At 53.8% G+C, this 21,825-nt stretch overlaps 4 protein-coding genes and 1 long non-coding RNA gene across 10 annotated transcripts; 2 read left to right on the top strand and 3 right to left on the bottom strand.

The window, feature by feature from the left end:
• Window positions 1-318: 318 nt before the first annotated feature.
• Window positions 319-2,917, bottom strand: PCGF1 (polycomb group ring finger 1). The gene is made up of 9 exons (XM_060656873.2): window positions 2,512-2,917; window positions 1,979-2,084; window positions 1,670-1,822; window positions 1,422-1,493; window positions 1,194-1,299; window positions 978-1,011; window positions 794-880; window positions 578-658; window positions 319-474 (listed from the first exon to the last, which is right to left on the bottom strand). The coding sequence occupies exons 1-9, from the start codon at window positions 2,602-2,604 to the stop codon at window positions 427-429; spliced, it is 780 nt and encodes a 259-aa protein (XP_060512856.1). The 5' UTR covers window positions 2,605-2,917; the 3' UTR covers window positions 319-426.
• On the top strand, window positions 2,594-4,034 carry LOC132694028 (uncharacterized). The gene is made up of 2 exons (XR_009617124.2): window positions 2,594-2,706; window positions 2,916-4,034. It is a non-coding gene; the product is annotated as an uncharacterized LOC132694028 (long non-coding RNA).
• Window positions 4,035-8,205: 4,171 nt separating this feature from the next.
• On the top strand, window positions 8,206-11,861 carry TLX2 (T cell leukemia homeobox 2). The gene is made up of 3 exons (XM_060656863.3): window positions 8,206-8,949; window positions 9,344-9,581; window positions 9,726-11,861. The coding sequence occupies exons 1-3, from the start codon at window positions 8,550-8,552 to the stop codon at window positions 9,940-9,942; spliced, it is 855 nt and encodes a 284-aa protein (XP_060512846.1). The 5' UTR covers window positions 8,206-8,549; the 3' UTR covers window positions 9,943-11,861.
• DQX1 (DEAQ-box RNA dependent ATPase 1) lies at window positions 11,633-18,524 on the bottom strand. Of its 6 annotated transcripts, XM_060656789.2 has the most exons (12): window positions 18,112-18,524; window positions 17,488-17,743; window positions 17,049-17,242; window positions 16,278-16,662; window positions 15,709-15,942; window positions 15,519-15,618; window positions 15,258-15,416; window positions 14,964-15,155; window positions 13,225-13,344; window positions 12,862-13,052; window positions 12,348-12,538; window positions 11,633-12,101 (listed from the first exon to the last, which is right to left on the bottom strand). In XM_060656789.2, the coding sequence occupies exons 2-12, from the start codon at window positions 17,722-17,724 to the stop codon at window positions 11,945-11,947; spliced, it is 2,160 nt and encodes a 719-aa protein (XP_060512772.1). In that variant the 5' UTR covers window positions 17,725-17,743; window positions 18,112-18,524; the 3' UTR covers window positions 11,633-11,944. The 6 variants fall into 6 exon arrangements, with proteins under 6 accessions (XP_060512772.1, XP_060512759.1, XP_060512777.1 ...); XM_060656776.2 differs by having other exon boundaries at window positions 15,258-15,618; XM_060656794.3 differs by lacking the exon at window positions 11,633-12,101 and having other exon boundaries at window positions 12,362-12,538; window positions 12,978-13,052.
• A 106-nt stretch (window positions 18,525-18,630) lies between these two features.
• Window positions 18,631-21,788, bottom strand: AUP1 (AUP1 lipid droplet regulating VLDL assembly factor). The gene is given in 13 exon segments (XM_060656853.3): window positions 18,631-18,808; window positions 18,918-19,036; window positions 19,222-19,337; window positions 19,448-19,567; window positions 19,699-19,801; window positions 19,904-19,970; window positions 20,224-20,297; window positions 20,393-20,465; window positions 20,703-20,887; window positions 21,086-21,236; window positions 21,316-21,453; window positions 21,535-21,629; window positions 21,632-21,788. Coding segments are annotated over 13 exon segments (1,317 nt in total). The 5' UTR covers window positions 21,671-21,788; the 3' UTR covers window positions 18,631-18,771.
• Between the last annotated feature and the right edge of the window lie 37 nt (window positions 21,789-21,825).

Genomic DNA, 21,825 nt, shown 5'->3' with positions numbered 1-21,825 from the left:
CCTACTCTTGAATCAAGACACCTCCACTCAAGCTTGTAGCATATGCTGCAACACTCAAGTAGAGTGACAGCTCCCCTCCAGAAAGCCTTCCCTACCTACACACACACACACACACACACCCCACACAAGAGCTGGTATGGGTAGCCTGGTTCCACTTAGCTCACCTTCTGAATTTTACATGTATAGAGTCCTCTACCCTTCTCCTTTGGCAATTCACTGAGGGGCAAGGGACAGAGAGAGGCCCTCTTTCATGATGAAACTCAGAGGACTTCTAAGGGAAGCAGGACACAGAACAAAGCATGCATAGGTGGAAGGAAGAGAAAAGATGCTTTTTTAAAGTTTTTATTTCAAAAAATAAAGCCGCAGTTAATTTCACATAAATATCTGGGGAGGGAAAGGGACAGGGATGTGGTGGGGGCTTGGCCCCTACCTCCTCTTCTCTTTCACACTGTATTGTAAAAGCAAAGGGGATGGCTAAGGAGAAAACAAGCAGAAGAAGCAGTCAGTGGGAGCATTCTTACTCAAAAGGCCCCCTCAGCACATCCCTGCCCTGAGGACTGCCTCGGCCCTGGCTCACCTTGCCGAACCAGCGGGAGAGCCATATCTGCTTCATGGTCATGTGATCTGGGAGAACTTCATTGTCAAAAAGGAGCTGTACCTAGGAGGGAGATGGGGACAGTTTTAGAAACCCCTCTCTCATGCAGGTCAAGAACTGCCCTGGTCCACTACAGACTCTGTGAACTCCCTTTGAGCTCCTCCCTTTCCCCCCAAAACTGGCTGTGGGGATACTCACATGCTGGGGATTCAGCATTAAGCGGTGACATAGGACCCTTCGGAGATGACGAACTTCAGCTCTAACAGAACATCGAACATATTTGTTCTGGGGATAGGGAGGGAAGGCAAGAGGACAAGGTGTGTGAGGGAGGGGCAATGGGGAGGTGAGTCCTCAGAGAGGCCCTCCCCTCAGCCCCTCTCACCTGCAGGATGCTTTTATTCTTGTCCTTCCCAGAACTAGGAGGGAAACAGACACAGGTTAGGAGCCCTATCTTTCCCCCTGTACCTCACCCAGAGCCATGGTATACTCTCTTCAAGGGAAGAGACACTCCCCCTCACTGCTCACCCTCTCACCAAGCCCCTCCCAGGTTTTGGGTCACTGACATTTCACATCAGACAATTCATGACCTGACCCTTACCTCAGGCGCTCCAGGCATAGACTCAGCTGCTCATCATATCGATAGTAGTGGGCTTTAGAGTGGTCGAAGCTGCTGAAAGGGAGGCCGAGGTTGCTCAGGGCTGGCTCTAAGAAAGAGTAGTGAGGAGAGTGGCACAGATTCCATACTCCTTTTTCCCCAGAGAGCAAAACTGGGCAGGAGAAATGCTCTGGGGGGTTTACTTTACCCTCCTGCTGCCAAGGGACATACCTTCCCCACTGGGCTGGGTGACCCGGTCCAAGCCTCGGGACTGGTAAAATTCTCGAATCCGTTTCTCTTCACCTAGAATGGAGGGGGGGGGGGGTGTGGGAAGTAAATATTAGCCCTCCCTCATACTTTGTCCCTGTCCGGCTGTCAACCTCTTTACCTACATGATTCCCACCAAAGCCTTTGTCATCTCAAGCTGCCACCCAGCATCAGTCCTCCAGAGACCCCTCAAAGTGAGGTTGGTCACTCACTGTCTTGTAAGCCAGGCACTAGCTTGTACACGATGTCCTGCATGACCCGGTCCAGTTTGAGGTTGAGCAGTGGCTGTGTCTCGTGGATCTTGATGTTGCACATGGGGCAGTACTTACTGGTTTGGAGATACTTCACAATACAACTCTTGCAGACTGCAGGAAGGAAAGAGCAAACTCTTAGTCTCTCTGGGAATGGGATTCACGGGCTGGGTGGGGTGTCTGGGTGGTTGGGGCAGGCAGCCAAAAGCCTGGCAACTAGCTTGGTGGAGACTAGGGCCTGAAGGACCAGACAGAGTCCAGGGCACTCACAAGTATGAAGACACTCTGTGATGGTGGTGGCATCCACGAAGTAGCCGGCGCACAGACAGCAGACGATGTGTTCATTCAGGTCTTTGATCTTTACTCGGACCTCCTCCTGCGGACACACCGCCCGTCACCAACCATTCCCTCCAACCCCAAATCATACGCCTTCCCAGCTGCGAAAATGCCTCTTTCATCACACTCCAAGGCCAAGCCTCGCACCCTGCACGATCCGCAAGGGATTAGCTCCCGGGAGCTGACACTCCCCCTCCGCCCAGCAGGGGGCTCCGCGCACAGCGGGGGCTCCCTTCCTGTGGACTCGCCCGACCTTCCTTTCCCAGGGGAGACTACACGACGTGGGCGGCACAATGCGCAAGCGTCCTAGCTCGGAGTTTGGCAACCCGATCGCAATCGCGCAGGCGCATTGGGCACCCTGTCTCTGCGCAGGCGCACTGGGCGCCGGGCCAGCCACCGCCCGTCCTCTAGCCGGCCCCAGTTCGCACCGCTAGCCGACCACAGCAGTAACCCCGCCGCCCCTGCACCTCGTTCCGTAGCGGGTCCATCTTGTACACTGACTGGAGCTGGTTCCGAAGCCTCATCGCGATCGCAATCTGGCCCCCCTGAGGAGACGCCATCTTAAAGGCTGATCCCGGCCTGCCACTTCCGGTGCCGCCTGCGGGGCGGGACTTGTCGCCCAGCAACGAGGGCTTAGGTCTTTTCGGATTCGTTGACCCTCTGTAAGGCCCCGCCCATGTCCCTTTCTCCCCGTGTGCTCACCTGAGCCTCACTGGCCCCTCCCCCTCCTCAATCCGTAATTAGGGAGTGGGGGGGCGTGGGGAGGGGGTCCTATCTCATTGACCTCTTGTAGTAATCATCATAATAGACCCTACTCGACCGCGGGACTAACTTTTGGAGCCTGAAAAGACTATCGCCTTCTACTCCAAAGGGCCCGGCGGTCTCTGCCAGCCGCCGCTTAGGGTCGTCTATCTCCTGTGACCACGACCCCGCTAAAGAAGCCCCTCCCGGGTCCTCTCCTCATAAAGTCGCCCTCGTCGGCTGACGCGTACGCGTTACGGAGCTTCATCTGGATGGCAGGCCTTCTCCTGGCTCCCGGCGGGATTTTCTCGGGGCTTTGCGGAGTCGCGGAGAGGGTGGCGGGGAGGGAGGGACCCCCAGGGACTTGGTAGTGATCTTATTCCGTCCCCCGCCCCCCCACCATCCTCCTCTGCCGCCGGGGCTTGTGGTGGCGGCGAGTGGGGGGGGGGGGCAGACCCTGGTTAATGATGATGATTCAATCATCGGCGCCTGCGGAGGCCTGGGACAGACTAATGCAGAGCAGATGCCGAAGGAGGAGGGGAGGAGGACTAGGACACTAGCGCACATAGACACGCTGAAGCAGCGAGCGCCTGCAGTAGCATAGGCCCAGTCCCGTACTTGGAGAGGACGCAGGAGCTCTAGACCGTGTGCACTGCCATCCTTAGGTACTTCCAGTGGGATTAAAAACCAAGGATAAGTTTACTGTGAAGTATTAGCGTCAAGTGCAGTTGGAGAATCAAGGGAGAGACCCCAATGGAGACCACCAAAGGCTTTCTGGAAGAAGTGGGACTTTGGGTGGTCACAGTTCAGAGAATGGGGGTGGAGTGCCTGGATAAGAAGTGCGGTGGAAATAGAAAAGAAAGGCAGTTTCGAAGGGATTGACCAGGGAGAGGGATAGGAAAGAGGCAGAGGTGTGGATGTGGGAGTAGTGATAGAAACAGGGCCTAATGGGGCTGGGACTTTAGCCTGAGGGCAATGGGGAGCTAGCAGACCTTTTGTTTTGAAGAGAGGGAATTATTCTATGAAAGAAATATTTTGCTCATTTATCTTCTAGTAAATTGGAGTGGATAAAGCAGCAAAAAGTGATGTGATTAGTGATTTTTTAATTAACCCCTTCTCACTACGTCCACTGCTTACCTCCCTGGTCCAAGATACCATCATCTGTCCTCTGGATGATTGATTGCAGTGGCTTCTTGCCTGCTTTCCTTGCTTCCACGTTTCCATATGAATAAAAAAGGATATAAGTTAAGTTTTTGAGTTGATGGATATGTTTATTATCTGTGGTGGTTTCATGTGTGTATACATACACTTTTGTACACTTTAAATATGTGCAGTTTATTGTATGTTAGTTTTACCCTAAGAAACCTGTTAAAAATAAAACTAAAAAATCAGGTGTCTTTTCCTTAAAATTCCAATAGCTTTCTTTTTCAGAATAAAAGCCCAAGTCCTTACAATCCTTCAAGGCTTTGCATGGTCTCTCCATCACTCAGTCTCTCCAGCCATGCTGGACCCCTGTTTGTTGCACAGATAACACCAAGATATACTTGCATTATCCCCAACTTGAAATGCTCAGATGTTCAAATGGCTCCTTTCTTCCAGGTCTTTACTCTGTGAGGCCTTCTGTGATCACTTTAGATAAATCACAACCCCCACCCTTTCACTCCTCCCCTTTCTTTGCTTTTTTTTCTTCTTTTTCTTAGCATTTATTATTATTCAATATATATTGTCTTTTGTTTTACCTGCCTCCCCCATTAGAACATAAGCTTTGTTGTGGCAGGATTTTTTTTTTTTTTCTGTTATGTCTGCAGCTATATCTCCAGTGTCTGGTGCATGGTAGGTGTTCAATCGAAATTTTCTAGATTAACAAATGAATGGATATAGGTGGTGGTGATGATGGCCTAGATTAGGGTTTTATCAGTGGAAATGGAAAGGAAGGGCTGTATCTGAAATATTTCAAAAGAAAGCATTATAGGAGGAAGTGAGCGGGGAGCTTGCAAGGGGAGCATGTCCGCCAGCCTGGTGGACTTTAAGGTGGCTGCAGCAAAGGCAAGCAGAACTGGCCAGAAGGTTAGGACAGAAAGGCTGGAACACAACAAGTGTCAGAGCCAAGGATGGAGATCTCTGAGTTTTCTGGGTGGATATAATAGGTGGGACTGTTAGAATGGGTGAAACCTGAGCAGATGTACAGAGAGGGAAAGCTGAAGTCAGAGATCTGAGAATGCCCAGTCTTCAGTGGAAAAACCAAAGTCAGTGGAGAAAAAACATAAGCATTGATTATGAAAATCTAAAGAAGTAGACTAAGACAATATTACATAAACCAAAAGGGACATTTCAAGAAACAGTTGGTGAGCCAGAGAGTAAAACATGTCAGAGAAGTCCTCAATATGGACATGGGAGCTCTTTGAAAAAGAGTGTAGTGAAACCAGGTTGTGGTAAGTTAAAAGAATAAATGATGAGGGGGTGCCTGGCTGGGTCAGTTGATGGTAGAACATGTGACTCTTGATATTGGGGTTGTAAGTTTGGGCCCCACGTTGAGCACACAGATTAGTTTAAAAATAAGTAAAAAATGTTTTAAAAAGAAATGGTGAGGAAGTGGAGGCAGTGGGTATGTGGTGGGATGGACAAGGGAAAAGAAAAACAGAATCTCTCTTGGAGATAAAAATCTCTCTTGTACAGATAAAAGAGACCTAAGAGAGCAGGGGGTAGGAAGGACTAAGCTAATGACAGAAATGATGATGCAGGAGTGGGGACCATCTCCTGGGAAAGACACTGCACAAAAAGCAGAAAGGAAGGAAAGGCACAGGCTGAGAATGTGCCTCTTCCTGTGAAGCTGCAAGCTTAAAGGCCTGACAACTTGAAGAATTAGGGACCACCTGCATGCATGTAGGACATGGGGAGATGGATGCAAAGCAGTGTGTATGGGAGGTGGGAGTTCTGACCTCAGGGCCTCCATCCTAGATATAAACTCAAAGGAACCACTTTTCCCAGAGAATTGGGATCAGAGAGGTGGAGGCAAGCAGAGAAATTCCTAGGACTGTGGCTGACAGAATTGAATACCCATTGTTTCTGAAGTGAGGCAGTAATTTTTGTTTTTTTTGTAACTCCCCAGAAGATATGTATATATTACTGGGTTGGTGACCATTCCCCTGCCCAAGAATCGGTTGGGCCATCTCTGGGAGGCAGTGCCATCTGTGCTGACCTCAAAAGGCAGGATGAACAGTCAGCAGGTATACAGGTCTGCACGATGTTGCCTCTTCCTCTCTGATTGATTCATTCAAGAAGGATTTATTCAGCTTGATTGTAGACACATTAGTGCCCACCCTTTCCTCAGAGGCCCACCCCCTAGAGTGGGTAAAGGGACTGCCAGATTCCTAACCTGCAGGCCAGTTCCTCTCAGAGTCTTTATTTACTTTGCTGGCTCCCTAGGCTCTCTGTTTTCGTTCAGGGGATCCAGCCCAAGCTGTCTCGGTGGTTTTCCCTGGACAGCAGAACTTTTATGCTCCCTAGTTGCCCCATCTCTCTACTGCTGACAAAGGGTGCTAGGGGAGGTGATAATGGCTGTCTTTTCCACTAAGATAACACAGCTGCCAAATTGGCAGGATCCTCTGCCCGCCTTTCAGAAGGGGCTGTTGGCAGGGTGGGGAAAGGACTGAAGAAACTGCATAGTGGAAGTGGACAAGAAATTGGGGGAGGATGTTACATATTATTAATGCCAACTGCCTGCCTCCCCCCATGGTCCACTCCCTTCAGAATGAGGCTTCTGAGAACACCAGGGCCTGGTGGCTTTAGTGGGGGAAAATCCACTCCCTTTTTTCTCTTCTTTATCTTCCTGCCCAGATGCCCAAATATCATTCCTAGTTCCCTGGAGAGAAAAGACCCCTCATCCTGCCTCAGGCACTGGGCTGCAGCCCATCTGCTGGGGAGAAAGGAGGGGCAGAGTCTTTTACCAGGAGATCCTGGAGAATCAACTGAAAGATCCGTACTCTCAGGGAAGCCCATTTACTAGACTTAGAAGGCATTTCGGCTTACACGGGTAACCGGCAGCCTGGAGCCTGGAGTGGAGCATCCAGAGTGGGCTGGAGTCTAGGGGCTAGGGCTGGCACAGCAGGGCGGGGTCCTTTGGCCACCACGTGTCCAAGGCAGACCAAGCGGCTCATCGGTGCCCACCCGCCTCAGAATGGTAGGAACACCCCCCTCCTTGCGCCCAGTCTCACCGGCTCGGAGGCGCCAGGGCCCCCCCGGGGCCGGGGCGGGCCGGGGAAGGTAATGTAATTCCGACCCAGCTAACCCGATTATGGCGGCCTGCACCGGGCCGGGCGGCGGCGGGGGCGGGTCTACGACGCGGGGGCCCGCCGGGCCCGGGTCCCATCCCGGGAAGGACGCAGAGTTCACACACTCCCAGTTCTTGGGTCCGCGGCCAGAGGTCATAAGGTCACCAAGCGGCTTCAGTTTTTCCCCACCTCCCTTCTCTGACACACTCCAGGCACAGTTTCTAGGGCTTGGGTGGTGTGTAGCGTCTGTGGGAAATGAGGCGGCTGATCCCCCCCCCCCCCCCCCCCCCCCCCCGCCCAAGGCTTCGGTGAGGACTCCTGTGTCGCCTGTGGCGATTTTGTCCTCCTGACTTTGAGGAGGGAGGGGAGAAGTGTGTGAGAATAGACTTCCTAGGCGCGTAGTGGAGGGGCAGAGTCCCGCATTGGTGGTCCCCTGTCGGGGGCTTGGGGCTCTCACCGGCCGGAGTTGGCCCAGCTTGGGCCAATGGTCCGCTCTACATCGATTTCAGAAAATCGAAATTCTAAGAAACACAGGGCACCAATTGCTGGCGCTCCCGGAAGGAGGTAGGGGCCCTATGGGAGAGGCCGGGAGGTGCACCAGGATAGCTAGCCCAGAGTGGTTGTTGCCCGCCCTAGCCCCCCAGACGCGCCCTGCCACTCCCTTCCCACACCTGTCCTCTTCCCGGGCCTCCAACTCGTCGGCGCTGTTCCCCAACCGCTTCCCATCGCAGCCAGGAAGCCACAACGAGATTTGGTCTTCGAGGGCACTTAGGCGGGGGCCACAACGAATCCGGGAGTTGGCAGGCAGGACCCATCGCGAGACGAAGAGTGGGGGCTGTGGGAGGAGGCACCTGCGAGGAAGCCGGTGAGGCCGAGGAGGCCCAAGGCGGAGGCCGGTGAGGATGGAGTTGCTGTGCGCATCTCGGCTGACTCAGCGGGCAGCGGCCCAAGCTCTGGCCCCTCCCGTGCTGAGCCTGGTTCCTAACACCCTTGCCACCTCCCCCCTTACCCCCACCATACCCGCCCGCCACTCTTCCCCGTGTTTCGCACAAACAGGCGTCTCTTTCCCTTTAACGGGTCCGGCCCCGCCCCTGCCCTACCCCCAGCCCCCACTGCCCACCCAGTGCTGATCTGTCAGTCACTGCCCCAGCCCCAGCCGGCCAACCCTCTCCACCCTGCACTTGGGCAGAGGCCCCGGCACCCTAGCGTCCATCTGAGCTTCAGAGACAGCAAGGGCACTCCTGGGGCCCCCGCCGGTCGCGCTCCCCCGGGATGCGAGTCCCTGCGCCGACGCCCGGCAGAGGCCGGCACGGGCGCGGCTACTCCCCGTGCACAGGCATGAAGATTTCCCGGGGGGCCCGGGGACCCGCCGCGGCCAGCTCCGCGGGCCCCTGAGGCCGTCGCCCCCAGCGCTCCGCGGCTGGGCTCCCAGAGTTGCCTGGGGCGCCCTCCCCAACCGCCAAACCTCCTGCGGTCCTCCTTGACCCGGACCCATGGAGCCGGCGGTCCTGGCCTCGCACAACCTCCCGCACCACGAGCCAATCAGCTTTGGCATCGACCAGATCCTGAGCTGCCCGGAACCCCCCGGGAGCAGCCTAGGCCCCGGTCGGTCGGGCCAGGGCCATGGGGAGAGTGTGGCGTTCTCGGGTGGATTTCACGGAACCTCAAGCTACGGCCCCGCGGGATCGCTGGCCCCCCTACCTGGCAGCTCCGGCATGGGCCCAGGTGGCGTGATCCGCGTCCCGGCGCATCGTCCGCTGCCAGTGCCGCCGCCTGCGGGAGGTGCCCCTGCGGTGCCCGGACCCTCTGGCTTGGGCGGAGCCGGGGGCCTAGCGGGACTCACCTTCCCTTGGATGGACAGCGGCCGCCGCTTTGCCAAGGACCGGCTCACGGGTGAGGTTGCCCGACCCTCCAGCGTCTTGTCCCACACTGACCCCCTTCCCTCATCTTTGATCGTTCTGCTCCAACTCAACTTCCCCGTACGCTCCCTGCCCGGATCAACCCAGGCAATCCTTCCCCAATTTGTGTCTCGTGGTCGCGCTGCTTAAGAGAGACGATGGGGTAGGAGCTGCCGTCGATGCCCGCGCCCTCCTTTGCAGGCCACAGTGCACACTGAGGGGAGGGAAGGATGAAGTTCCGGGGGCCGTCTCTTCCTTAGCAGAGGGGGAGGGCCATTTCTTCCGAGGCCCTTTCTTGTCTGGAGGCCTTTGCTGATGCGAGGCCGAGCCTGGGGCACCTGGAAGGGCTGCCCTGAAAACCTTGCCCTGTTCTTTCTTCCTCCCTGTAGCCGCACTCTCGCCCTTCTCCGGGACGCGCCGCATAGGCCACCCCTACCAAAACCGGACCCCTCCGAAGCGGAAGAAGCCGCGCACGTCCTTCTCCCGTTCTCAGGTGCTGGAGCTGGAGCGGCGCTTCCTGCGCCAGAAGTACTTAGCCTCGGCCGAGAGGGCAGCGCTGGCCAAGGCCCTGCGCATGACCGACGCACAAGTCAAGACTTGGTTCCAGAACCGGCGCACCAAGTGGCGGTGAGGCGCGGGGCGCGCGACGGCTGGCGGGTGGCGTCAAAGTGGCGGTGAGGCGCGGGGCGGGTGAGGCACCTCGGCCCGGCGGTGACGATGAGGCGCGGGGTGAGCGAGGGCTGGCCTGACACCGCGACTCGACTTTCACAGGCGCCAGACGGCGGAGGAACGCGAGGCGGAGCGGCACCGCGCGGGCCGGCTGCTCCTGCACCTGCAGCAGGACGCCCTACCCCGGCCTCTGCGGCCGCCGCTGCCCCCCGACCCACTCTGCCTGCACAACTCGTCGCTCTTTGCGCTGCAGAACCTACAGCCCTGGGCCGAGGACAACAAGGTGGCTTCTGTGTCTGGGCTCGCCTCGGTGGTGTGAGCGACGCCTGCCCAACCCGCCGAGCGCTCTTTTCCGGACCGAGGCGCCGCGTGGAGCGCCGGGCTCAGGGCCACGGAGCGCGCGGCTGACCATGCCGTGGCTCTGTGGTAGCGGAGCTTGTGAGGAAGGGCTGGCTTTGAGGCTATCGTCTAGGGCTCCTGGGCCACTGCCGGCTCCAAGGCTAGCGTTGCACGGTAGCACCGTGCTTAGACGTGGCCTTTCCCGCCATTTCCCAGTCAACTGTGGTTGCACCCCAGCTGGAATCCGAGGAGCCGAAAAGGCGGGACCTGCAGTATGGTAGCCAATGAGGTGAGGGGAGGGGGAGGGCTGGCCAATGGGAGCTGCTCTCCTGAGGACTACGGATTCTTCCGAGGGTGGGTTAGTGCTGGGGTTCTGGACCCACAGGGCAAGCTCAAGGTGGTGCTGGGATGGGACGGCGGCAGCTCGCACGCACTGCCTGGGCCTATACCAAAGGTGTGATGGAAGGAAAGAAGACACCAATGACAGTGGTATAACGGAGGAGGTGCTGGAGGGTGAGAGTCTGACTGACTGTGACAGGAACCAGAGGGTTATCCACACTGGGCATCTCATTCTTCAACTGTAAAATAATCGCCAAGGATACCTTCCTGACTTTGAACCTCATGTTGTCGTGTGTGTTCAACCCGCTGACTCCGTCCTCCTCCTTGAGCCTCACAACGTGCCTGGGCGGCAGGCAAGACGGATGCTTATACACCCCATGAAAGACACAGTCACTAATCTGGCTCTGGTGTCCTATGGGGACAGAGAGGGGAGGGGGGGAGCAGTGGATAAAATTAATGGGCCCTGTGGAGTTAGGGTGAGCAGAATTTGGCAAATAAGTAGGGATATCTGAGAAGAATCAAAGATAATTCCAAGGTTGGAAATGTAGAGGACCAGGAGATCAATGGTGTTGTGGATAATAAAGAGGAATGAAAAGACTGGAGCAAGATAACTCTGCAGGCAAAACTAAATGCCAGACCTAAAGAGAATACATTCTGGAAAAGTGCTTTTGGGAGAGGTTGGTTGACATCTACGCAGACGTGGAGATAGAATGATGAGAACAGATAGACTCTCCAAGGGGAGGACACTCTGAGGAGAAAAAAGCAGAGTTGTAAGGATTAAATCTTTCTTTCTACCAATTTCTACAAACACATTTACAATGTGCAAGATGATGGAGGATATCAAAGTTAATAGTTCAAAGGAAGAAAAGGGAATGAGCACTCAGCTGGAAAGAAAGGAAAGCATGATGTCCCTGAAGTTGTTAGAAAGACTTTAGCTTGTGAGTGGGCTAGGGGCTGCTGGGAAGCTTATTGATGGAAAGTTAAGAGTTTGGGGATGGTTGCAACAGCCATGAGGTTTAAGAAGGAGCAGGATCTAAGTTGTATGTGGAAAAGGGAAGATTTTTGTCTGATTTCTTACAGCACTCTCATTCTTCCTCCCCTAGAGGCAGCAGTAAGACAGAGGGAAGTGAGCTTTGGGCAGGGTCAGAGACCAACTGTTGTCAAACTGCTCATGTTCTAGGGTAGTGACAGCTAGGTCAGTCACAGCACCAAGTCTTGACCACAGGAGGGAACCAGGCAAGAGGATATTGTTGGGGGGAGTTGGATGATATTGTGTCATCTCTAACTCATGGATGTTGTGTATGCTGCTGCAGAACAAAACTCAAACTTGACACATAGAAAAAGAACTTTTATAGGCCAAAATGAAGCACACAAAGATGGGTTTGGCATAAGTTGGGGGCTTGGCGGTGACATGTCAGTCACTCTCCAATAAATAGAAGAAGGCTAAGGAAAGGGTCCAACCTTATGTATACTGTGGCTTTCCCAATTCCCTCCACTCTTGGTTCACCACTTCTTGAGTCTCAGATTCCAGGATTTACGTTTGACCCTAACCTTTGGCCTTCTAAATCTGGCTGGCTGCCTTAGTGCTAGCCTGTGGGGGATCTAATGCCTTGAGATGAGCTCAGTTCCATTCCTTAGGCAAGTCACTGCAGGACACAGGCATCTCCAAACTCTTGGGTGGAGGGGGATTCACTTTCTATTGAAGAATCTGCCATTTCTTCTCTCAGCTGGTTCAAGAGGTCTCTGCTCTCACTGGGAGGCAAGTTACTAAGGAAGTATGGAGGGGCCAATTCCACCAGCCTGACAGAGAGAGTCACAATCAGAAGATGACTTCTGTATCCTCTCTTGTAATACAGATTCTTTTTTTTTTTTGTAATACAGATTCTTAAACTTCCCATTCTGTCCACAAACCCTGCCTCTTCAAATCATATGTCACTACAAACCACTAAGATATCCTCCTCTCCTTAAGGCTCTCTAACTCCCCAGCCATAATTTTGGCCCCTAGAAGGGGAATGGGCAACATAGGAGGGGTGTCAGGGAACTCACATCTGTGGTTGAATCTCAGAAACAATGGAAAGGCAGTTGTCTTTGGAAATGGAGAAATTGTGGTAAAGCACCCATGGTGGAGGTCTGGCTGGAGCCCGGCGGCTTCGGTAGCAGCAGTATGGGGAGAGTTGGGCCACATGCTTATGTGTTAGGAGCAGGTAATTTCCAGTCCCATCTGTGTCTCGGGCCACCTCATTAAAAAGCAAAGATAGTGAGGGAGTGAGTGGTGGGGGCGGGGGGAGAGGAGGACAATAGAAAAAAGAAAAGGGGGTTGAGAAAGAATTAGGAAGGGTGGCGAGAGTATTAAAAGTAAAGCATCATCTCTAGGTGTTAGAGTCCCTATCATATGGCATTTCCCATAGCCCCCTGTACTCCAATGCCTCAAAAATTTCTTCTGGTTCTTAAAAATCCTTTGAATGATCATCTGGACTCCAATTTCAGGACGGCATATCAATTTTTGATCCCTCTGCTTTCTGCTCCATTTATGACCTTCACCCCAACTCTTTCCCCTAACCTTAAGGAAGTATCCTGACACCAGTGCTTTCTGAAGGTTTCTGCGATTCTGCTCAGAGCCAAAGGCTGGCTGGGACAAGGGAAGTTCAATTCGTTGCATGAGTTCTAGGAGTTCACCTCGAAGTTTCCGGGCTTGGCACAATGCTGCCCAGTTTAGCCCCCGAGCCTGACACCAAGCTTTGTCTGCTCCACCTAAAAGAGGAAAGGGAACAGCTACAACTACAAAGAGAGCCCCAAGAGAACCCAGAGTTTGGTCAAAGGGCCACCTCCTCCTGGGCATAGAGATCTGCCAGCTGGTTGCATACTGCTTCCCCTCTTTGGAAAATCTGGGATTTTATAAGAAGATGCCGAGTGGGCTACTCACTCTGTATAAAGGCTTCATACACCTGGATCAAAGAACTGTGATCACCATCTGTGTGTTCCAGGGCTCGGCGCAAGGCAGCTTCTTCTGCACAGTGTGGAGGCTGGGTGAACCCAGGGGCCGCTGGAGGCAGAAACAAGGAAGGTCATTTTGGGGAATGAGAGAGGATAGCAGTACAGAAGGAAGGGTGAAAAGGTATAAAATGCCATTTTGGGAAATGTATTCAAAAGACATCGATAACTTCTAGGTGCTATAAACTTTATTAGACGGTGAACATAAATAATGAAAGAGTCTCTGCCCTCAAGTAGTTTAGAGTCTAGTGGGAGACATAAGCAAGCTTGATCAGCACAACAGGTGTGTGGGCCAATGTTTGAAGTTTTGTTAGGAATTAGCTCAGTGGCAAAGGGGCAGAGAGTCTGAACTGTGGGCATGGCAAGGCACAGACGTTAGTAATGTGGCCCGTTTGGAGAACTGCAAGCACTTAGTAAGGGTAGAGAGAATGGCATGTGTGGCACAGTGGCAGCAGATAAAGCTGGAGAGGCAGGTATGTGCCAGGTCATGAGAGGTTGGATGTGCTGTGCTGATGAGTTTATATTCTATCTGGAAGGTAAAGAGTAGCTGTTGGAGAAGAGTTTTGAAGTAAGAGAGTCCATGTGTTTGAAGAAGTTTACTTGACAAGTTAGAAGGCTAAAGGAATCCAGTCTCAGTGGGGATGAGGATCTAACACTGGCACTGATAGTGAGTTTGAAGACAAACAGATGAATTAAAACACACACACACACACACACACACACACACACACACACACACACACACATTTAGGAGATAAAAATGAAAGAACCCGGAGAAATATTAGTTGGAATGATGGTAGTAGAGCTGCAGAGGGGATGGCATGCTTTTGTGGTGGTGGTGAGGGAACAGTTTAAGCAAGTGCTTGAGTTCAGCTCTGGGCTGGGATACTGTGGACAATTCTGGTAGAAATGTCCATCAGGAGTTGGATATATAAATCTAAGATTCAGAAGAACGATATTGGCAGGGAGATACAAGGTTTGGAAATTTTAAGTGTAAAGATGGCACTAAAGACCATGGGTGTGCATGAACTTGCTCGGAGAGTTCAAGGAATGAGAAGGCAAAAGGGGAAAGGATGGAACTCGGAGGTCTAATTTACCGTGGGTAAGCAGAGGACAACGAGCCCGGGAAGAGATGAAGGGAATGACCAGAGAAGTAGGATGAACACCCAGAGAAGCAGGTCACAGAGGCTTAGGGAGCGGGCAGTTTCAAGGTGGGAGTGGTCGGCATTTTCAAGTGTCAGACGGTCATAAGGAACCAGGAAGGGCTCAGAAGTGTTTAGTGGATTCGGCCTGGGGGGTGGGGTGGGAGGTCACTGCTGAGCTGAGACTTGTCAGGGTTGCTACGGGCCTAAGGCTGGGATGCAGTGGGCAGGAACACACTAGGCAGACTGGGACAGAGGTTATTCTGTATAGCTGCTGGGGAGTAGAGTGTGGAGGGAGAGGGGTGTGGAGCTTTAGTAATAACAGGAGAGATTTAAGCATATTGGAGGCAAGAACCAGCATTGGGAAAAGGCTAACGAGACAGGAGAAGGGTAAGTGATTAAGGCTGTGTTTTTGGGCACTGTAAGGGAAGCGTAGGAGATGGGGCCGGCCTTTGGAGCACCAGAACATCAGAAAGGGCTGGGAAGGACTGAAGTGGCGTCAAGAGCCAGAGACAGAAGTGATTTATACCAGTGAGCATGGCGGCCAGGGTGAGCATCTCGTCCACACAGTCAAACTCGCAGGAGGCCAGCAGGGCTTTGGCCAGCTCAGGGGGCAGGGGGAACTCTGATAGGATGACTCCCAGGTCTGACAGGTTCCCATCATCATCCAGAGCTGCCAGATAGTCTAAGTCTTCTAGGGCCTGCATCAGTGCTTCTGGAGCTGGTGAGGAAACAGGGCTTATAGGGCAGGAAGTCTCAGAGCCTGGAGAGCCCGGAAAGCCTGGAGGTCAGGCAGTGGGACTTGGGCAGGAGGGGTGCTCACCAGGCCGGTCCAGGAAGTGACACTCCCCTGGCTCTGCAATCTGTCTCCTCTTTAGTAATAACACCAGGGGGCTCAGATTCTCCTCACATACCCTGGGTGAGGGCAGTGGGGGCGCCTCTAGTTCTAGGAAGGACTTAGGGTACAGGCAGAGGCAGGATCCTGAGGGGAGAAAAGATTTGGGACAGAAGGCCACCGTAGATTTCTCAGAGTTTGTGTGTGGTGACTTTTCATGTTTGATCTCAGAAGGGCAAAGGCTCTTACCTGGTAGGACCCCTCTTGCCCGGAGTCTTCTTGCCTCTGCCTGACATTTGCTGATTGGTCTCAACACTTGGGATTCTGCTCGGATCTGAGGATTGTACACCTGTCACCGCCCCCCAACCAAGGCCAAGACAGATCAGAGCGGGCCACTTCTATCTTTAGCCCCCTCATCCCCCTCATCTCTCTCACTCACACTTCGAAGCTCCAGTCCTGAGTCAATGACATGTCGGATGGAAGGGAGGGAGAAGGAGAAGTCAGCCAGCCAGTGAGTGACCACGACCTTTCTGGCACCCAAGTCTATGTCCTCGTATGCAGCCTGAACAGCTGGGCCATGTCCTGGGTGAAGGGGCAGCACTCGTGGTGGAGGCCCTCTGAGAGCCAAGGGCCCCACCTCCCTGGACAAGGATTCACAGCACAGCAAAATTTCCTGAAGAGAAGGGTGGGGCATTAAGGCAGTTCTCACCTTTTTCGGGTGACAAACCCTTTTGAAAAACTGATGAAAGCTATGGTCTTTCACTCTGAAAAAATGCACATACTCATAAAGTTGGGGGTGTTATAATTTCAGGAATTCACTGAACCACAGTCTCTGCCTTAACAAGGATTCGAAAAGGGGGTGGTAGACCTCTTTACCCTGAAGTCCTTGAGTTTTTCCTAAGGACCCCAACATAGTAAATACTATAACTCCAGTGTTCCTAACAAGCATTGCTCCCCCAGAAAGGAAGGCGGCATACATGTGAATCTCCTTCTGCAGCCCATTTTTACCTCCTCACTGGGCAGGTATACTAGCACATCTCCTGGAGTCTCCTTCGTACACAATTCAGTCACAGCTTGGCAGGCAGCTTCCACTCGATCAGTAGGGACAGTGTCCCTGTATACAGGAGTGGGACATGCACCAGGCCCTCTGGGTACCCGCACAATAGGAGGATTTCCCCAGAAGGCTTGGAGCTTAGGTTCAAGGGCAGGGTCAGTAACCACAACCACTCTTGAGTCCCCTGGAAGGTTTCCCAGGCTGGCATTTCGCAGTAGCCCCTGGAGCAAATCCGAGGCCACTGACCGCTCCTGAGCCTCATCCAGCACCAGCACGCCCCAGGCTCCTGTGCCCCGGGTTGAGGCCACCTCCTGTAGAAGCAGCCTGTCCCAGCAAAACCTGTTGACATTGGCAGTGGGAGGAGTCAGTGTGGACAGTGACCAGCTCCAAGAGTCCAGGGGAGTGACTTCCTGTTGGGGGAGGGGGCTAGGCTTTTGATTATAAGGTCAGAAAAAGACTGTGAACCTGTATTGAGACCCACAACCCCACTGATGACACTTTGTTCACAAGGTGTACTCCAGTTGGGAGAGTGGGACTCATGATGAGGGTGAGGTTGAGTGTCCGAGGTCCCTGGCTGGGGTTAAGGGCTTCATTCAGCATTGTGTCACGCATGATTTAAAGGGTGAACTGGGCTGAGGGAGTGTATGGTGAGATGTCAGAGGGCTGGGCTTGTTTCTACTGGGTGAGGGGAATTAGATTTGGGTCAGGCCTGCAAGAGGCCTCACCTGAGCAGGGTGTCCGGCCCAGTGCAGTCTTCCTGGGGAATGCTGTATCCAACCTCATGACCCAGGGTTAGGTCCATCTCATCGGCAACCCGCAGGGCCAGGCTCAGGGCTGCCAGAGGGTGGGGCTGAGTGACAGTTACTTGGCCTTCCTGGAAACCCCTGGCCAATGCAAACTCTGCACACCATTGAGGGATCTGGGGTAGGGACAGGAAGGACAACCAATCAGCAAGATGCAGGACTTCAGTCAGAAGTGCTGGGGCGCTGTGGCCACTTTCATTTGGGGAGTTCCCTGGTCTTTCACCAGCCACCCTGGGTCAGTCTAACTGGTCTCCCTTTGACCACCTCCCCAATAACCCCATGCAGCCCAACCCCCACTTTGCCTGTGGAAGGACCAGTTCTCTAGCCCCTCCCTTTTTCTACTCCCAGAATCTCCCCCAACCTGGGTGCTCTTGCCAGAGCCAGGGTCTCCAGACACCAACACCACTCCCGAGGGGCTACTCTCCAATTGCTCCATGAAGATAAAACGAGCAGCCCAGATGGGTAAGGCCCGGCGCTGCTCAAGAAGCTCGTAGTAGCGGGAAGAGAATGGGAGCCCATCAAAGGGGTTCACAGCCAATTCAGACTCCCTGGGGCTTGGGCCAGACTCTTCTGCCAGCCCAAGAAGCCGAGAGGCCATGGTGGCTGACTGGCAGTACCTACAGAAGGCAGGGCAGTGATTAAGGCCTCGTATGAAATGACTTACACCATCTTCCCACCCTTGATCCCTAACCTGTACCCTCAGGTGATACTGCACTGGGGTCCATCCTTCCCAGCATTTCTTGCCTGCTACAAAACCGCGGAGACCGGAGTCTGAAAGTGAGGTACTATCACAAGCGGACTATTAACCTGTAGTCAGGTAGTAAAAATCCTGTGACTAACATAGGGGGCCTCCAGGGCAGCAGGAATTGTGGTATCCTGTGGGAAGGCTCCGAGAGGAAAAGGATAAAGAATAAGAAGAAGGGGACAAGAATTGAGGGGGGGGGGGGGGTGCGGCGACAGGGCCACAAGGATCCTGGATTCAAACCTGCTTGCAGCTCTGAGACGTGTCAGGATGGCAGCCAGTTCTGGACCCACCCAGCCAGTCACCACCAACCCAGACCAGAGTGAAGTACAAAGGTAAATTCCGGCTCCACCCTGGGGCTGGGCTTAAATGGGAACCCTAGACTGGTTTTGGGGTGGGGCCATTTGCTCCACCTTATTTAACCTGTCAGAGCCTATAAGGAAAACAGGTTCCAGACACCACACTGAGCATGTGTACTCTACGATGTATATTGTACTTGTTAGTGAAAGGCATCTTGGGACTTGAAGTTTTGCAAGCTGTTTCTTCACAAAGCTGAGCTGAACACCCAAGCTAGGGTCCAGTGGCTGCTGGTCTTTCGTTCAGTTATACTTCCTTAATATCACTCATCTCTTGACACAAAGAGGTGATTTCAACCACCTCCCACAAACCCACAAGGAGGCTCTCACCCATGTTCTTCCCCAACCAAGGAAAAAGGAACCTGCTCAGTAGGTTTTTGAGACCCAGAGAGGCAACAGATATACCTTGAGTGAAAACCCTGAATTTAATGTGGTTTTGGGGGGAGCCCCATCCCTCCCTTTTTACCACCCACCCTTCCAGCCTGTTGTAAGTTGGGTGAGGGCTGCCCCCAGTCTCCGTCCTGCGGCTCTGGGTGCCATCCTGTGCTCAGTCAGCCTCCTGGGCCTGTCTCTCTGTGAATCTCCTGTGAGACATAGAAAGAAGACATTGTGTGGGCTTTGTCATATTGGCCCTATAATTACCACTTTTCTCCAACCTGCCCCTTCCTGCCCACTGTCCTCTAAGCCCCTCACCTTCTCGCGTATTCATACAGTGCCTGCTTGCGCTCCTGTAGGCTCTCCTGCCGGGCCCAGGAGGACTTGGCAAATGTGAGGGCTGTGGGCTGAGGGGTCACCAGGCCAGAGCTGGGGAACTGAGGTGATCACAATGTCAGAGGGCTTGCGAAGTCATCATCATTAAACACGCATCGAATGCCTACTTTGCAAGAGAGGCACTGTGCTAGGGTCTCAGGATCAAAAAAGAGATATCAAGGAAAGGGAGTATGAAGACTGCCCCGACCCACCCAAGTCCTGTACCTAACCATTTCCTGGGTCTCACCTTGGGAGCGGAGGCTGTGGAAAGGGACTGGGTCCCTTCAGTGATATCTTCAGGCATGAACGCTACAGCTCCCTCAAGCAGATTAGTGATGGTCAAGTCTACACAGCCAGTCCTGGCTGGGGAGAGAGGAAGAAAGAAGGGAGTCTGTTTCCCTGCTCTACTTCTCCCCTCACCACCCACTTTTTCTCTCTGCCTGTCTCCTGTGTGAGGCTACCCTTTCCCATACCCAGGTCTCTCTGGATGACGCCCAGTGGCACATGGGGTAAAACCTCCTTGACTCTCTGAGCCAGAGTTGCCAGCTGCACATCAGGAGAAGGGCCAGGGGAGGGAGGGAAAGAAGACTGGGCTGCAAAAAAGAAATCCGAAACATGGTGAGTGGAGAACTGGGAGGAAGGAGAGGCTGACTAGCAAGGAATAGGAAGGAAATCACAATAGGCTATAAAACCCCAAAAAACTTTGTGTACAGAGACCATATACCTGACTGAGGGCGCAATCTGGGGTGTCTTTGTCGTTTCATGTGTTCTGCTTTGTCTGCTGGAGTTAGTCGTGTCCCTGTCTGGCCCAATTCTTTGGCCAACAGCTAGGGAGAATTGGAAGGTTGAAAAGTGTTAAGGCTGCAAGACTTTCACCTTCTAGTCTTAAGGAAAAACCCCACCTCCACCCTGCCTGTGTACCCTACCACCTGTTGTACACGGAGGGCAAACTCCTCATTCCCCTCCCCTAGCTGGCGATGAATAGGACGGAGCCATCTGCAAAAAATAAAAAAATAAAAAAATCCAGGACCATGTTGAGTGTACCTGGGGTACAGTCTGTCACCCTCTCCCCATTTTGATATTTCGTTTCATGGAACAGTTGTGATTAGGGTGGGGAGATAGTAAACACTTTGTATTGCCTCTGTGATAGAATCTTGATACTAAAAGATCTGCAAAAGGACAAGAAGAGGCAGCCTCTTCAACGAAGAGGTGAGCTTCTCCCAGCACCAAAAAAGAAGACAGTTAATACCTTACTTGATACACGGTGAAAGGGACGAAAAGTGACCACAGCAGTTCTGAGACCCAGGAGGCATCGGACACGGTCTGAAGGAAGGGCATGAAGGGAGGTCTAAGCCTCGGCCAGGAATGGGAAATTTGCCCTCCAAGCCCCAGAGATTCCCTGTCCAACACACACTCACCACAGAGACTAGGGGTCTCTGGACTCTCAGGGTAAGAGGTTGTACCACATCCTGAATAGAAAATGGCCAGGAACTAGAAGAGGGAAGAGAAAGTAGGATGGGATTCTAGCCAGCCTTACTTAGAACAGAAAACTGTCAAACTGTACAAGTAGATAAGTGAGGAATAAAGAGATAGAGGGGGAAAGAACTGAAAGTGAACAGAAAGGAAATCAACTAGGATGGAGAGGGCAGGGATGAAAACTGTGAAAACTCAAGGGCCCCCAAGCCTGACCACCTACCCAGCTGGAGACCCATACCTGTGCTCACCCACCTGAAGCGCAGCAGCCCCTCCCGGCCGTTGGTGGCCTCTTCCTCAGGGAATAGCAGCAGAGGGGTTGGGGGAAGCCTCGTGGAAGCACAGAATCTCTTGAGTGACTCCACCAACTCCCCCCGCCCATCCATCTCCATGAAGCCCCGAGACCAGCATACAAAGCTTGGGGGACTATTGAGTAGAGGCTAGAAATGGAAAAAAGAGAAAGCAAAAAAGGAATATTGAGAAGTGAGAAAAACTGACATATGGGGTAGAGAAGCGGGATTAGGGGTAAGATTCAGTATTTCGTGGTCCCCAAGGAAAACCTGGGAGGGCAAAGGGGAGCCTTGGGCTGGGCCCCAGGGAACCGACCCGTGGCACTCTCGGCTTCGCCCCCCACTCACGGTGCTACAGCTGGTGAGCAGATTGACTATGTTGTGGTCGAAAGGTGTCACGTGGTTGGAAATGAGGACCCTGACGCGGTGATCCCGGAGTCCCGAGTCCTCCTGCCGGGCTACGAGCCCCAGCACCGCACACATGGTCCGCACCACGAACCTGAGGACGCAGGCAGTGGTGACTTCACGGCCTCGGGCCGGGCCCAGCCCTGACCCTCCCGGAATCCCTGGGTTGTTACCTGCGAAGGACGCTGTCTGGCAGAGCGCAGCTGACCAGGAAGACGTGGATCCCAAGAAAGAGCCGCAGGACGAGGAGGCAGAACCCGACGGGAGCGTAGAGCAGCAGCGCGAGGAGCAGGAAGCCGTCACCCGGGAGCCTGGGGGCGAGAGGCGGGGTGATCGGGCGCCGAAGGCCGTAGTGGATGCGGGAGCCGACCTCTTCCCGCCAGGGCTCTTACCGGTGCGAGTCAAACAGCCGCTCCGGCCCCAGCGCCTGGGAAGGCTCCATCGCTGCTGCTTTAGGGCTGTTCGACCACGGCCGCCATCTTCGCGCCCCGCCGCAGGGGCTCCTGGGAAGGTGGAGTCTTCGGGCATCCGCCCAGGGTGCCGGCACCCGAAATCTTGAGGCGCCCCGGAAGGGCTAGCGGTCCCAGCATGCCTCGCGGGCCCTTGGGCCACCTCAGAACTCGCGTCCCGCGGGGACCACAATTCCCAGCATTCACGGGGCGGAGGCGGAGTCGGCCTCCCGG

This window comes from Panthera onca, chromosome A3 (genome assembly GCF_046562875.1).
Source record: "Panthera onca isolate mPanOnc1 chromosome A3, mPanOnc1 haplotype 2, whole genome shotgun sequence".
NCBI classification, from domain to species: Eukaryota; Metazoa; Chordata; class Mammalia; order Carnivora; family Felidae; genus Panthera; species Panthera onca.
The sequence above is the reverse complement of the archived record's forward strand: the minus strand, read 5'-3'. Positions and strand labels throughout refer to the sequence as shown.

What these genes read in the sequence shown, in the direction of transcription:
- PCGF1 (XM_060656873.2), bottom strand. Translation starts at nt 2,604, where the DNA reads ATGGCGTCTCCTCAGGGGGGCCAGATTGCGATCGCGATGAGGCTTCGG. An exon ending in AGTGCCTGGCTTACAAGACA is followed by an intron (nt 1,494 to 1,669) that starts GTGAGTGACCAA and finishes CCTCCATTCTAG; the next exon opens with GTGAAGAGAAACGGATTCGA. An exon ending in AGAATAAAAGCATCCTGCAG is followed by an intron (nt 881 to 977) that starts GTGAGAGGGGCT and finishes CCCTATCCCCAG; the next exon opens with AACAAATATGTTCGATGTTC.
- TLX2 (XM_060656863.3), top strand. Translation starts at nt 8,550, where the DNA reads ATGGAGCCGGCGGTCCTGGCCTCGCACAACCTCCCGCACCACGAGCCA. An exon ending in TGCCAAGGACCGGCTCACGG is followed by an intron (nt 8,950 to 9,343) that starts GTGAGGTTGCCC and finishes TCCTCCCTGTAG; the next exon opens with CCGCACTCTCGCCCTTCTCC. An exon ending in AACCGGCGCACCAAGTGGCG is followed by an intron (nt 9,582 to 9,725) that starts GTGAGGCGCGGG and finishes CGACTTTCACAG; the next exon opens with GCGCCAGACGGCGGAGGAAC.
- DQX1 (XM_060656776.2), bottom strand. Translation starts at nt 17,724, where the DNA reads ATGGCCTCTCGGCTTCTTGGGCTGGCAGAAGAGTCTGGCCCAAGCCCC. An exon ending in GGGCCGGACACCCTGCTCAG is followed by an intron (nt 16,663 to 17,048) that starts GTGAGGCCTCTT and finishes CAATGTCAACAG; the next exon opens with GTTTTGCTGGGACAGGCTGC. An exon ending in TCACTTCCTGGACCGGCCTG is followed by an intron (nt 15,156 to 15,257) that starts GTGAGCACCCCT and finishes TTTCCTCACCAG; the next exon opens with CTCCAGAAGCACTGATGCAG.